This window comes from Cetorhinus maximus, chromosome 3 (genome assembly GCF_964194155.1).
Source record: "Cetorhinus maximus chromosome 3, sCetMax3.hap1.1, whole genome shotgun sequence".
NCBI classification, from domain to species: Eukaryota; Metazoa; Chordata; class Chondrichthyes; order Lamniformes; family Cetorhinidae; genus Cetorhinus; species Cetorhinus maximus.
In genome coordinates this window covers 178,449,097-178,463,957 of record NC_135881.1, presented here as the reverse complement: position 1 = coordinate 178,463,957, position 14,861 = coordinate 178,449,097, and the positions used below count along the sequence as shown (strand labels likewise).

General features: G+C 41.7%; 1 protein-coding gene across 7 annotated transcripts in view; it reads left to right on the top strand.

Annotated features, from left to right (window-relative positions):
- Nucleotides 1-14,861, top strand: part of LOC144679064 (engulfment and cell motility protein 1) — a 272,728-nt gene that overhangs the window by 143,333 nt on the left and 114,534 nt on the right. For all 7 annotated transcript variants that reach the window (XM_078539327.1, XM_078539329.1, XM_078539330.1 and 4 more), the window contains one exon: nucleotides 13,328-13,436. In XM_078539327.1, coding sequence (XP_078395453.1) covers nucleotides 13,328-13,436 — 109 coding nt within the window. The remainder of the gene's footprint in view (nucleotides 1-13,327; nucleotides 13,437-14,861) is intronic.

Here is a 14,861-nt window from a genome sequence, read left to right as displayed (position 1 = left end):
ACATTTGCATCACACAAGTTCCAGGCAATGATGAGCTCCAACATGAGAGAATCTAACTATCGCCCCTTGATGTTCAATCGCATTATCATCAACATCCTGGGGGTTACCATTAACCAGAAACTGACTAGCATATAAATACTGTGGCTACAAGAACAGGTCAGAGGCTAGGTATCCTGCAACAAGTAACTCATCGCCTGGCTCCCCAAGGCCTGTCCACAAGGCACAAGCCAGGAGTGTGATGGAATACTCCCCACTTGCCTGGATGAGTGCAACCCCAATGACACTCAAGAAGCTTGATACCATCCAGGACAAAGCAGCCTGTTTGATTGGCACCCCATCCACAAACATTCACTCCCTCCATCACCGATGAATAGTGGCAGAAGTGTGTACCAGCTACAAGATGCACTGCAGGAACTCACCAACCCTCCTTAGACAGCACCTTCCAAACCCACACACATCACCATCTAGAAGGACAAGGGCAGCAGCCACATGGGAACTCCACCGCTTGGAAATCCTCCTCCAAGCCACTCACCATCCTGACTTGGAAATATATCGCCATTCCTTCACTGTCGCTGGGTCAACATCCTGGAACTCCCTCCCTAGAAGCACTGTAGGTGTACCTAGACCACAGGGACTGCAGTGGTTGAAGAAGGCAGCTCACCACCACCTTCTCAAGGGCAATTAGGGATGGGCAATAAATGCTGACCTAGCCAGCGATGCCCACATCCCATAAATTAATTTTAAAAAGGTTATTATGAGGATTTCTTACATAAACTTGATTTGTTCCCTTTCTAAATGAATTCTAAATTGTGATGTTCAAAATGAAAAAGGATTGGATAGGATAGATGCAGAGAAATGATTTCCTCTGATGCGGTAATTAACATCGAGGGGCATAATGTTAAATTAAAACTGGGCCATTCATAAGTGGAAGCAGGGTATGCTTTTTCCACACAAAGTGGTAGTGGTAATCTCAAACTCTCTCCTGCAAAAGGCTGTGATTCCCGGGAGAATTGGAGCTTTTAAGACTAAGGTCGATGGATTTTTTTTTTAGGTTATGGTGCTGAGGGTAATTAGAGGTGAAGTACAGATCAGCCGTGACCTAATTGAATGGCGGAGCAGGCTCGAGGGGCTCCTGTGCATAATTTGTTTAAACCAGCAGCTATATCTCAGCAGTTCAGATGCATTTCATTTGCATGATTTGTTTGCTTATCAGAATTGGTGTCATCTCACTGCCATGCCAGAGTTACTTCGGTCACTGTCCTGAATATAGTTAAAAATCAAATTACCTAAACACAGAAACAGGCCATTTGGTGCAACTGATCAATGTTGGTGTTTATGTTTCACACAAGTTTCCTTCCACTCTATTTCATCTTACCCCAATTGCATACCCTTCTATTCCTTTTTCCCTTGGGTGCTGACCTAGCTGATCCTTAATGCAAATCATCTAATCGCTCCATGTGGCAACAAACTCCACATTCTGACCACTCTCTGGGTAAAGACCTTTCTCCTGAACTCCTCATTGGATTTATGGTGATTAATTTACATAATGCCCCTAGTTTTGGACAGCCCCACCTCCTATTCCACAAGAAATATCTTGTTTATGCCCTATCAAACCCCTTCACAATTTTACACATCTGTAACAGGTTACTTATCAGTTTCTCTGTGTTAATAATTTATCAGCTCTTCTAGAAATGTGACTCATTGGTACCACAAACATAAAATATATTTTGGAATCCGCTGGCATCAATAATTGCTAGGGCCATCTCCCAGCCCAATGAGAGATCTGTTTATTACATTGTAGCGTGTATAATGCTTTTTTAAAAAATGTTAGTAGTTAGAAATTGACTACTTAGTAGGTTGATAGGCTTGTCGTGATAGGTGGCAAGACAGTGGAAAATGAGTAACAGCCAACAGGCACACAAAGTGGAGAGGAGAAGTAACTGTCACTTTCATGCAGAAACCTGTATCTATATGTTGAGAATATTAGTTTGAGGTCTGCAGAGATGCAGATGTTCTTTCAAGCCAGATCTTAAAGGATCACGTTTTTTACCTCGTGCGTGTGGCCTTATCTTTGCAACGGGTGAATTACATTGGCAAATTCATATCAGTGTGGGCTGAGTATTATCACAGTAGGATGTTGCACATATCAACTATGAAAGACAGCCCTTTGAAGTACTGAAGAAGGGCCTGTCTACTTGGAGATGGCATCATACCACTTCAAGTTTATAAAGACTCAGCTTTGGATTAATCTATTGCTACCTTTTTATCTTCATGCATGAAAGATGAGCTTCAGAACAAGATTGACGGCTGTGCCTCTGTAATGCTTAGTGCACAAGCTCATGAAATTTGGAGCATGAAATCATGTTGCTGTGAGAATTATTTAAGTGCCAGAATTCATTGGTGTTTTGTAAAAATCCTTTGAAGATTCCAAAATGAATAAAGGGAGAGAAACTAAATTACAATTTAAATGCTTTATTCAGAGACTGGTGTGAAGAACAAAAGAGTCCGCAGTTTCATAATGCTAATTATTCTTTATTATATTGCAATTTAAAGGAAAATGTAACATTTGAAGGCTATTAAATATGTATCTGCAAAAATAGCTATAAATCTATAGGGTTGGATAAGACCCTATGATGACTCCAGCATCCTTTTCCTCAGATTGGCTTTCTTTCAGACTGCCTGAGGGTAATTTTCTGCCATATTTTGTCTTTGGGTGACGTTCTCTGCCATCAGCATGCACTTGAAAATTTAGCCTTGTTTGCCAATTTAAACTTTTAACAAAAACCTTTCCAGCAATCCTTTTAAAAATTCACTTAACATGAGTATTCATTATGCAACATACTTCTCAGTCATTAGATAAATGTAAAAATTTATATATGACTAGTGAAGACCAAAAGAAACTGGATTCTTTGGTCCTGTTTTCACTTTCTATCAATTAACTCAATGGGCCAGTAGCAAACATCCCTATGAAAACTTTACCAGACACATGATAAGGACATGAAAAATAGGTTCCCCCTGAGCCTGCTGTGGCATTCAAGTAAGTTTATGTGTGTCACCTCAACTCTGCTTCCTACTCTATCCCCATGTCTCTTGATTCCCTTAATATCAAAAATCTATTGATCCCAGTCTTGAATATATTCAACCACTGAGCTCTGGGGTAGAAGAATTCCAAAGATTAACGATCTTCTGAGTGAAGAAATTTTTCCTCAGCTCAGTCATAAATGGCTGATCCCTTATCCTGAGATTACAATGCCTAATGTTGGACTCTGCAGCCAGGGGAGACAGTCTCTCAGCATCTACGCTCTCAGGCCCTCTAAGGATTTTATATGCCTCATGAGGTCACTTCTCATTTTTACAAATTCAAGAGAATATAGGCTCATTCTCCTCGATCCCTTCTCAAAGGGCAGCACTGTTTGGCTGTTTAATATCCCGCTCTGGTCGTTTTCAATTCTTTAAATATTTCTGTCTCCACCCCACCCACCCTTTCCCAGCACAAGTTGCTTTGAGTGCATTTATTCTATCCAGGTATCTATTGAGTTTCACAGAATGGGCAAAATCCTCTTACTCATAATATAACAACTAATTTACTTTGATACTGGAATAAAATTAAGAAAGGGTTTTACAAAAAATTCAAATGTCACCAGCAGTGCACTGCATTAATTCCTGATCAAAGTGCTGTAACTCCAACCGGCACCATGTCATCACTGAAGCCAGGCCAGATAGTCAGTGATTACTCAAGACATTGAAATCTGAGACATTTTTAAGTTTGGTGTTTCTCCAGTTATTGCTGTGCATAATAACTCTTTTGGGCCCGGTGTCTTGTACCCAGGAAGCTGTAGTTACGAGGTGCTTTCAGAAGAGGATGTTTCTTCTCCACAGGGTTTTCAAGGAGCACCATCCAAAGTCAAGACTTTAAGCTTTCACACACGGTCTGAGGTCACCCGTAGCTCCACAAATTAGGCCCAAGGCTAAAATTGCATCAAGTCCATAATCCCCAGTTTCATCCAAGAAACCCATATTATGTTGTGAATCATCTCTCACACACACTTGTGAGAAATATTTGGAAATTGGATATCCCTGCTGATCATTTCTATAGGCAGTAGGTGGCACAGATCACCAGTGATGTAGACAATTTGTTAATCATATTTTATTAATCCATTGTTTTATTGCTAGATCCATAGAGCTACCAGAATTTAATTTCAGAAGAGAGAAAAATAAAGTGGCAAATAAGCTGGTCTTCTGTTTTTAATTGCTAACTTTAAAAGGTCACTATGTAGTTTGTGCTAGCAGAGATGAAGGAACACATAGCTAGTAGCATTGCACATGAGGGCCATTAATTATCCAGACGGTAAGATAGGCTCACCGTCTGTTTTGATGAGAGAAGGAACAAGTTGCAATCAATGAGAAGAAAGCACTGTACCAGCTTGCAGACTTTGAGGTTGCATGTTATTCACAGTAGATTCTTCCAACAGTTTTATCACAACAACTCCCGAGTTTTCCATTTCTTATAAAAGGAACATTGAGTTATTGGCACATATTCCAATTATCAGAATGGTGTATTAATTATATACTAACTGTTTGATTGAGTGAAGGTATTGGGCAATAATTGCGGTTTCACTTGAACACAGATAAAGAGATACTTATTGAAACTGGTGTGATTGATTTAGGAGATCTACGTTTGTAACGTTTCACTCTGTAAATAAATGTAAAACTGAGTAAAAACTAGCTTTCTGGATTAGAACATGGTATGAACGAGCCCCAGAAGACACCCCTCTATCCTGTATTTCAAATGGGAATGAAAGCAATCTGAAAATAAAACTATTGCTAGCAGCAGGGGATCTTTACAGCTATTATTATGGATTAGCATAACATTCTTCCAGCTCCATAAACATTAGATGTAACTTCTAGCAAAATGAAAAGGGCAGAATATATTCGGGTTCTTCAGTCAGATGTAATTAATGCAGGGATCACAGTATGTCATAGCCTCTGGACAGAGAATAATGCAGGGAGCAAACTTTGAAACTTTTGATATTCATATTGGATTCAGAAAATTGTTATTGAATTGCTTTATAATGTCAGTAAACACAAGCAATCTTGATCTATATTCAGTCTGCACTTGGGCTGCCAGCCCTCCCCAATTGCGCTGGCATCTCCAGTAATTAAAAATAAATTTCCTGGACACTGCTCCTAGCAACTTGGAAGAAAAACCAATGAGAGATTAATTTGGTGTATTTTTAAGTTTTCTTTATAGATTGCTGCAACACAGAAGAAGCCAATTCAACCCATTATGCCTGTGCTGGCTCTGTGATTGAGCTAATTAGAGATGTGCAATAAATGCTGGCCTCGCCAGCGACACCCACATCCCATGAACGATTAATCCAATTAATCTGACTCCACTGCTCTTTGCCTGTATTCCTGATTATTTTTCCCTCTGTCTGTTTAAGTGATTTAATTTTGAAAGTTAGCATTGAATCAGCTCCGGCTGCCCTTTCAGGCAGTGCATTCCAGATTATCATAATTAACCATGTAAGAAAAATTCTCCTCATCTCATCCCCACGCCACTCTGGTTCTTTTGCCAATTACCTTAAATCTGCCCCCTCTGGTCACTGACCTTACTGCCACTGGAAATAGTTTCTCCTTACTGCACAGTCCTTTGGCGATGAAATCCTATCGTCACATTGAGGATATTGTCCACCATGTTGTGTGGCGCTACCACCGTGCTAAATGGGATAGATTTTGAACAGATCAAGCAACTCGAAACTGGGCATCCATGAGGTGCTGTGGGCCATCAGCGGCAGCAAAGCTGTATCCAACTACAATTTGTAACCTTGTGGCCCGGCATATCCCTCACTGTACCATTAGCATCAAATTGGAAGATCAACCCTTGTTCAATGAAGAGTGCAGCAGGGCATGCCAAGAGCAGCACCAGGCATACCTAAAAATGAGGCATCAACCTGGGGATGTTTCAGAACTGGATTACTTGCAGCAAGAGATAGAGCTAAGCGATCCCACAACCAATGGATTAGATAACCCTGCAGTTCTGCCACATCCAGCCGTGAATGGTAGCGGACAATTTTTAAAAATTAACCAGAGGAGGAGGCTCCACAAATATCCCCATTCTGGACACTGGGGGAGCCCAGCACATCAGTGGAAAAAGACAAGGCTGAAGCATTTGCAACCATCTTCCGCCTGAGGTCCTCAGCATCACAGATGCCAGCCGTCAGCCAATTCGATTCACTCTATGTGATATCAAGATATAGCTGAAGGCAATGGATACTGCAAAAGCTATGGGCCCTGACAACATTCCGGCAATAGTACTGAAGACTTGTGCTCCAGAACTGGCTGTGCCCCGAGCCAAGCTGTTCCAGTACAGCTACAACTCTGGCATCTACCTTACAATCTGGAGAATTGCCCAGGTATGTCCTGTCCATAAAAAGCAGGACAAATCCAACCAGGCCAACTACCACTCCATCAGTCTACTCAGAAAAGTGATGAAAGGTGTTGTCGACAGTGCTATCAAGCAGCACTTGCTTAGCAATAACCTGCTCACTGATGCTCAGTTTGAGTTCTGCCAGAGCTACTCAGCTCCTGACCTCATTACAGCCTTGGTCTAAACATGGACAAAAGAGCTGAACTCCCGAAGTGAGGTGAGAGTGACACTACTTGACATCAAGGCAGCATTTGACCGAGTGTGGCATCAAGAAGCCGCAGCAAAGCTGGAGTCAATACGAATCTGGCTGGCTGGTGTCATCTCTAGCACAAAGGAAGATGGTTGTGGTTGTTGGAGGTCAATCATTCCTGTCCCAGGACATTGCAGCAAGAGTTCCTTAGGGTCTTGCCCTAAGCCCAACCACCTTCAGCTACTTCATCAATGACCTTCCCTCCGTCTTAAGGACAGAAGTGCAGATGTTTTTCTGATAATTGCACCATGTTCAGCACCATTTGTAACTCCTCAGATATTGAAGAAGTCCGTGTATATATGTAGAAAGACCTGGATAACATTTAGGCTTGGACTGATAAGTGGCAAGTAATGTTCGTGCTACACAAGTGCCAGGTAATGACTATCTCCAACAAGAGTAAATCTCACCATCTCCCCTTGACATTCAATGGCATTACCACCGCTGAATCCCCCTCTGTCAGCACCCTGGCGGGGGTTACCATTGACCAGAAACTGAACGACACCAGCCATATACATTTTTCGGCTACAAGAGCACGTTAGAGATTGGGTATTCTGTGATGAGTAATTCACCTCTTGACTCCCCAAAGCTGGTCTACCACCTGCAAGGCACAACCCAGGAGCATGATGGAATACTCTGCACTTGCCTGGAAGAGTGCCACTCCAACTACACTCAAGAAACTAGACAAAATGCAGGACAAAGCAGCCCACTTGATTGGCACCTCATCCACCACCAACGCACAGTGGCAACAGTGTATACCATCTACAAGATGCACTGCAGAAACTCACCAAGGCTCCTTCCACTGCACCTTCCAAACCCATGATAACAAACATCCCTAAGGACAAGGGCAGCAGATGTCTGGGAACATCACCAACTGCAGGTTCCCCTCTGAGCCAAACACCATCCTGACTTGGAACTATATCACCGTTCCTTCACTGTCGCTGGGTCAAATTCCTGGAACTCCCTTTCTAACAGTACTGTGCGGGTATCTACACCTTATGGACTGCAGCAGTTCAAGAAGGTCACCACCACCACCTCAAATACAATTAGGGATGGTTAACAAATGCTAGCTTAGCCAACGACGCCTACATCCTATGAAAAAATTAAAGAAAAATTACTCTATCAAAACCTAACATGATTTTGAACGCCTTTAGCAAATCTCTCCTTAACCATCTCTGCTCTTTGGAGAACAATCCCAACTTCTCTAGTCCTTCTATGTAACTGAAGCCCCTCATCTCTGGTGCCATTCTAGTAAATCTCTTCTGCACCATCTTTAACGTCTAGACATCCTTCCTAAAAGTTTGGTACCCAGAATTGGACACACTACTCCAGCTGGAGCTTAACCAGTGATTTATTTAGCGCAGTGCTTATAAAGCCAAGGATCCCATATGCGTAACAACCTTCTCAGCTTGTCCTGCCTACATCAAAGATTTGTGTGTGTACAGCTGTCGATAATTGTGTCTGCTTCCTGGTGTTTCTTTCCTCCTCCTGCACCATCCCAATCTGCCTGTAATTTCTTTGTGGCATTTAGTCTCTCCCCCATTATCAACCTGGGAGTTATTGTGAAAGTTGTAGGAAATGGGAGGGATGGGGAATGTTGGAGGAACAAGCAGAGCAGAGGTAAAACTAGAGTGAGAAAGTGAACAGAAATGAGTGAGCAGAAGCAGGAAGAGAAGTGAACAAGATGAAGGCATTGAGAGGAGGGAGTGAAAGCAAGGGTGAAGGAAAGCAACTTTATATCGGCAGCCCTGCGGCACAGGTAGTTGACTGGCACTGTTTAAAAACCTCTGGAAATAAAAAAGCTGGCACCACTTACTTGTGCTACTGCCTTCTCAGGGCAACTAGGGATTGATAATAAATGTCAGATATGCCAATTGATGCCCAGTTCTAGGGATTGACAATAAATGTCAGATACACAAAGTGATGCCCAGTTCTAGGGATTGGCAATAAATGTCAGATACACCAAGTGATGCCCAGTTCCCAAGAATTAATATATTATGAACAGGATTGTGATGGGGAGGTAGAGAGAGGGAGACTATTAATAGACGATTGGAATGCCAGATTCTTTGCGGATGCAATGGTTCCATTGGAGAGAAGGCAAATAACCACGAAATGTGAAGACCATTGCACAAAACCTTGATTACACAAGCATCTAAGGTAATGTTCAAGGCAAATTGGCTGGAAGCCAAAGCAAGCCGTTACATCATTTGTGATCAACTCAGCTTTAGGAAGGGATGTGGAGCTAGAGACATTATAGTGGTGATGAGTATTAACTAAAGAAGCAAAGAATAACAGCAAAAAATGTACATCTACTTTGTGGATTATGAAAATCTTTCCACCAGGTGAACTGGCAAAAGCTGTTGAAAATATTGAAGGTGATCAGAGTTGACTGGAGAGATGAAAGAATGATTGCAGCTCTGTACATGGGACAGACTGCGATAATCAGGACTGTATTTGGTGAAACTGAACCTGGTGTAATTGGGCATGGGGTGAGACGAAGCTCTCTTCTATCGCCATTCCTCTTTAGCATCTATGTGGAAGCCATGATAAAAGAAGCACTTGATGAAGTACAGAAAGGTGTCAAAGTAGGAGGTCAGTTGGTCAAGGCGGTGAGATTTGCAGATGAGCAGGCCCTTGTGTATAACACAGCAAAAGATCCACAGATACTAGTGGATAGAAACAATGAAGTAATGAAGACTCTCGAAATGAAAATTAATGTAAAAAAGACAATTTATGAAGATTGGAAGAAATAATGGTGGGCACGTAGAAGTCAGGATAAATGGCCAACAGTTGGAACAATTATCACAGTTTAAGTATCTTGTCAGAAGATGGTTATTGCCGTAAAGAGATCAGAGCAAGAATAGCAATTGCAAAGAATATATTCACCAAACATGGAGAATTGCTCAGCAGAAGAATGAAATCTTAAGAAACGAATGATCAAGACTGCGATTTGGAGTGTCTTGTTGTACCGGGGCTAAAACCTCGACTGTTAGAAAGCGGGCAGCCAAAGATTAGAAAATTGTGAAATGTGGTCCTGGAGAAGGATGGGAGCGGGTTTGTCGGAGAGAAAACAGGAGCAGTGAAGAACTCTTAAGGATGGTGGAGGAGGAAAGATCGTTAATGAATATCATCAAAAAAAGGCAACAAAGTTGGATTGACCATATTCAAAGGCATTGAGAACTTGCTGAAGGAGGCGATTGAGGAAGATTAGTGGGATGTAGACCAGAGGGAGGAAGAGAGTGATGATGTTAGACAGCTTGAGATTGAAAATGGGAGGCTCCTACAGGCAAGTGAAGAGGAAAACACAAGACTGAGTGGAGAAATGAGCAGAGATCTACCCTTAGGCAGATCACTATTGCTACCACTTTTGCTGTAAAGTACTTTGGGGCATCCTAAGATCATAAAAGGTGCTTTATAATTACAAGTACCTCTTTCAGGTGTCCCTAAATACTTTATAGTAATGAATTACATGTGAAGTATAGCCACTGTTATAATGTAGGAAACGCAGCAGCCAAAGTGTGCGTGACAAGCTCCCACATGCAGCAGTGTAATAATGACCAGATAATCTGATTTAGTGATGTTGGTTGAGGGTCAAATATTGGCCAGGACACAGGGAAATAGTGTCATAGGATCTTTTAGGTCTGCTTGAGAGGGCAGACAGGCCTCAGTGAGTGCACTGCTAAGGTAATCTTGGCTGAAGTGTCAGCCAAGATTACACGCTCAAGTATCTGGAGTGGGGCTTGAACCCACAACTTTCTGGCTCAGAGGCAAGAGCGCTGCCACTGAGCCATGGCTAATGCAGATAATGCATTAGGCTGTGAGCTGTCACCAGAGTCAGACCTGTGGGACATTTCTTTTTCTTTGACAATTGCTTGTAGCTAGATTCTGTTCTTATGCCACACAGCCTAAAATAAGAAGAAAGCTAAGTGCTAGAATCGTTGTAGAGTGGAATTGTTATTGTTAACAGAGGCATAGCACACATTTGTGAGGCTACTAAATGCAGCCTGAAGTCTGAACAGCAGGAGCATCATCATATTATGTGGTTCACTTGAATCAGGAACTGATTCTAATGGTGGCTTGAGTAATGAATGTGTTGAAAGGAAATCTCTTCACAAGTTATTTGCTGCAGTTTTGCATTGATTCATATAGAACAATTGATGGCTGCTGTCACCTCTAACATTTATTCATTGTTAATTTAAATATATATTGAATATTCTGATGCCCTTTGTTGGAGGATCTCACAAACTTGACATGCTGTGGCTGATTAGAGCATAAATTGGAGTGCCTGGAATAGTAATACATTGTGTATAGGACAATTCAAGCACAGCAGTGGGGGGTGGCAGTTGGGGAGTGTGGTTTCAAATTGAAATATTGCAGTGACTTCGAGACATCAATCAACTCCGGGACTTGTCGTGTTCTGTGACCTTGTGAAAACTAGGCGTAGGATTGTACGCTTTTTTATCCTCCAGTGATAGCTAGGGGTGCTTTCTCTTCTCTTTGGGTGGAGCGGGGAGGTGATGTCTGTCACTGTTCATGAATGAGATTTGATATTTCCAACCAAGCTTAAAGCAAGCCAGAATGGAAGCCAGCGTACGCTACCTGGTTACAGCTACATCCCATCCCAAGACTTAAATGCCATTGACAGCGTTGTTATTTTGTAACTCCTTGTCTAAATATGCACAGATTAGGTGCCAGGAATATATGTAATTGAGGCAATTTGATATTTTTCCAGCTGTAAAGTTAGAGTCTGATGTTATTAAGCTACACAAAATTTTGAGATCTTAAATCTTCTGTGTGACTCTTTGAGATATAAGATGGAAAGTCTGTCTTTAGAAGTTTCTTCCTTCCCCTCTTACCTATTGCATCCAGACATATCGATAGGTCACTTCCTGTAACACTGCTCTGGAAAGGCTATTGGGAAATGGACGTGCATTGCTCAGTGTTGCACTCTGCATCATTGATGTGCTGGTCTAAGACTAGAACTAGGGGACACAGTTTAAAAATAAGGAGTCTCCCATTAAGACAGAGATCAGAAGAATTTTTTTCTGTCAGAGAGACATTAGTCTGTGGAATTTGTTTACCCAGAGAGCGGTGGAGGCAGGGTCTTTGAATGTTTTTAAGACTCTATTAAAGAGATTATTGATTGACAAGGGAGTCAAAGGGTATAGGGGGTAGATAGGAAAGTAGAGTTAAGGCCACATTGAGATCAGCCATGATCTTATAGAATGATGGAGCAGGCTCGAGGGGCCAAATGGACTACTGCTCCTAATTCGTATGTTCACATGGTCTGTTTCTTCTCTCCTTTCCACATCCCATTAGCGGGGGACAATCTTTACATAGTATATTCCCAATGTGGCAAAGCTCGAGATTGGAATCTTGATGTATTTGTATTTATATCATTTTTGTACTTTTGGCCAGCAAGTGTTACTCTGCATATCCAGAAAACCCAAACTGTAATACAAGAAGTCTTAATTGCATTAATTATGTGGTAGGAGAAAATAAGAGGGTTTACCTGCAGTGCAGGTGATTGCCACAGACCCACTACATGCCATTCTGTGGCACCCGCGGTTAGAACTCTGTTTTGCAATTGCGCAGTTTATCCACGATGTATTAAGCCTACGCACTAACTCTGAAAAGGCTTTTCTGAAGCAATCGTGATGCAAACTTCTCTTTCTTGCCATCAGATATTGCATGCCCATTGTAACTAAAGCAGTGGAACATTGTGTAAGTGTCATTCTCATTGCAAGTTCAGGTACAGTGTCTCAAATTCAGCTATCTGAAAACTAGAATTGTCCGAAAACTGGACATTTTTATAAGCTGCCATACATTAAGTTTAATTGTTATTAAATCAGTCAAAAACTTGGCTAGGTGTTGCACTGGTAAGGTGGCGCACCATACTAGCTAGACGCTTCATGGGCTAGTCTTTTCCCACACTTCGATTGTTCAAGTGCCCTTGACCCTACCTGACCTGGCTTGGCCCAATCCATCTGACCCATAATTTGAATCCAGCACAGCTGGTAAATCAGCCTTACTTACCTTTTTATTTTATTTTTTTCAAAATGTTATTTCTTCACAAGTATGTACTCTTTTTAAAAACTTTAATAAAAAGAAACTTATTCACTTGATTTCGTGTGCCTCCTATTCATTGAATTAAGGTTGCAATTTTTTTCTCGCTGAAAACAGGGAAGATCTGAAATCTGGCACTGACTCAGTCCCAAGGTTGTCCGTTTTGAGAGACAGTACCTGTAATAATATCAGTGGGAACGCATTGTGGGCAATTCAAAACCGGGACCCATAAATGCAAGTTAGTTACCAATAAATCCAATAAGGAATTCAGGAGTAACCTCTTTATCCAGAGAGTGGTAAGACCGTGAAACTTGCTACCGATGCATTCAAGGGGAAGCCTAGTTAAGTACACAATTGAGAAAGGAATTGAAAGATATGTTGATAGGGAGAGAAGTAGTAATATGGGAGAATGGTCATATATAGCTTCAACACCAGCATAGACCAGTTAAGCTGAATGCTTCTTTCTGTATTGTAAAATTTTATGCAATTTATATATAAAGCCATTGACACCAATCCCAGTGCTGTGCTGATAGTGTAAGAGTAAATTACCATAACTTTCTTGCCCCTTCTGGGATTCTTCCTAGATCGTACTGGAGAATAGCAGTCGAGAAGACAAGCATGAATGTCCGTTTGGTAGAAGTAGCATCGAGCTCACCAGGATGCTGTGCGAAATCCTTAAAGTTGGAGAACTTCGTAAGTTTTTATCTTGCCATTTTAAGTGCAATCACATAGTTTGTTAAAATAAGGAGCCTCTGTTAGTACCAACTCTGTTTGTTTCCTTCAAACATTTTAAAAATAAGCTTAAACTACTTTTTGTTGCCTATTTCTTTCAATTTAGTTTTTTTGGTGGGGGGAGGTGGGCGTGGTTTGAACGTAAGACTTTGACCCATTCTTGCACTTCTGTGCCCTGGATCACTAATGTTGGAGGGGACGGTGTGATGAATGGTTCCAAGCTTCTGCCAGTGCTACTGCTTGGTGATGCATATATCAAAGAACAACTTCTCCAGCTACTTGTTCTTGCAGAAGCATCTGGTCTGCTTGGCACCTTCCAAAATGACACCACTAGAAACACTGCTTAGAGAACATAAGAACATAAGAACTAGGAGCAGGAGTAGGCAATTCAGCCCCTTGAGCCTGCCCTGTCATTCAATACGATCATGGCTGATCTCATCTCGGCCTCAACTCCAATTTTCCGCCCTCTCCCCATAACCTTTCAACTCATTACTAACAAAAAATCTGTCTATCTCCTCAAATTTATTCAGTGTCCTGGCATCCACTGCACTCTGAGGTAGTGAATTCCACAGATTCATGACCCTTTGAGAAAAGTAATTCCTCCTCATCTCTGGTTTAAATCTACCACCCCTTAGCCTATAACTATGGCCTCTCATTTTAGAATGCCCCACAAGGGGAAACATCCACTCCACGTCTACTTTGTCTATCCCCTTTAGCATCTTATATTCCTCAATTAGATTTCCTCTCATCCTTCTAAACTCTAGCGAGTATAGGCTTAATCTGCTTAATCTCTCCTCATAAGACAAGCCCCGCATCTCTGGAATCAATCTAGTGAACATCCTCTGAATTGCCTCCAATGCAACTACATCTTTCCTCAAGTAAGGGGACCAAAACTGTGCACAGTACTCCAGGTGCGGTCTCACCAATGCCTTGTACAGTTGCAATGACACTTCCCTATTTTTATACTCTATTCCTTTAGCAATAAATGCCAAAATTCCATTTGCCTTCCTTATTATCTGCTGCACCTGCATACTAGCTTTCAGTGATTCATGCACGAGGACACCCAGATCCCTCTGCACTGAAGCATTCTGAAGTTTCTCTCCATTTAAATTATAAGTCGCCTTTTTATTCTTCCGACCAAAATGGATAACCTCACATTTACCCACGTTAAACTCCATCTGCCAAATTTTGGCCCATTCACCTAACCTGTCCATACCCATTTGTAAATTTCTTATTTCTTCCTTGCAACTTACTTTCCCACCTATTTTGGTGTCATCTGCAAATTTAGCTGTAGTACCTTCTATCCCTGAATCCAAGTCATTAATATAGATTGTAAATAGTTGGGGTCCAAGGACCAAACCCTGTGGCACCCCACTAGTTACAGTT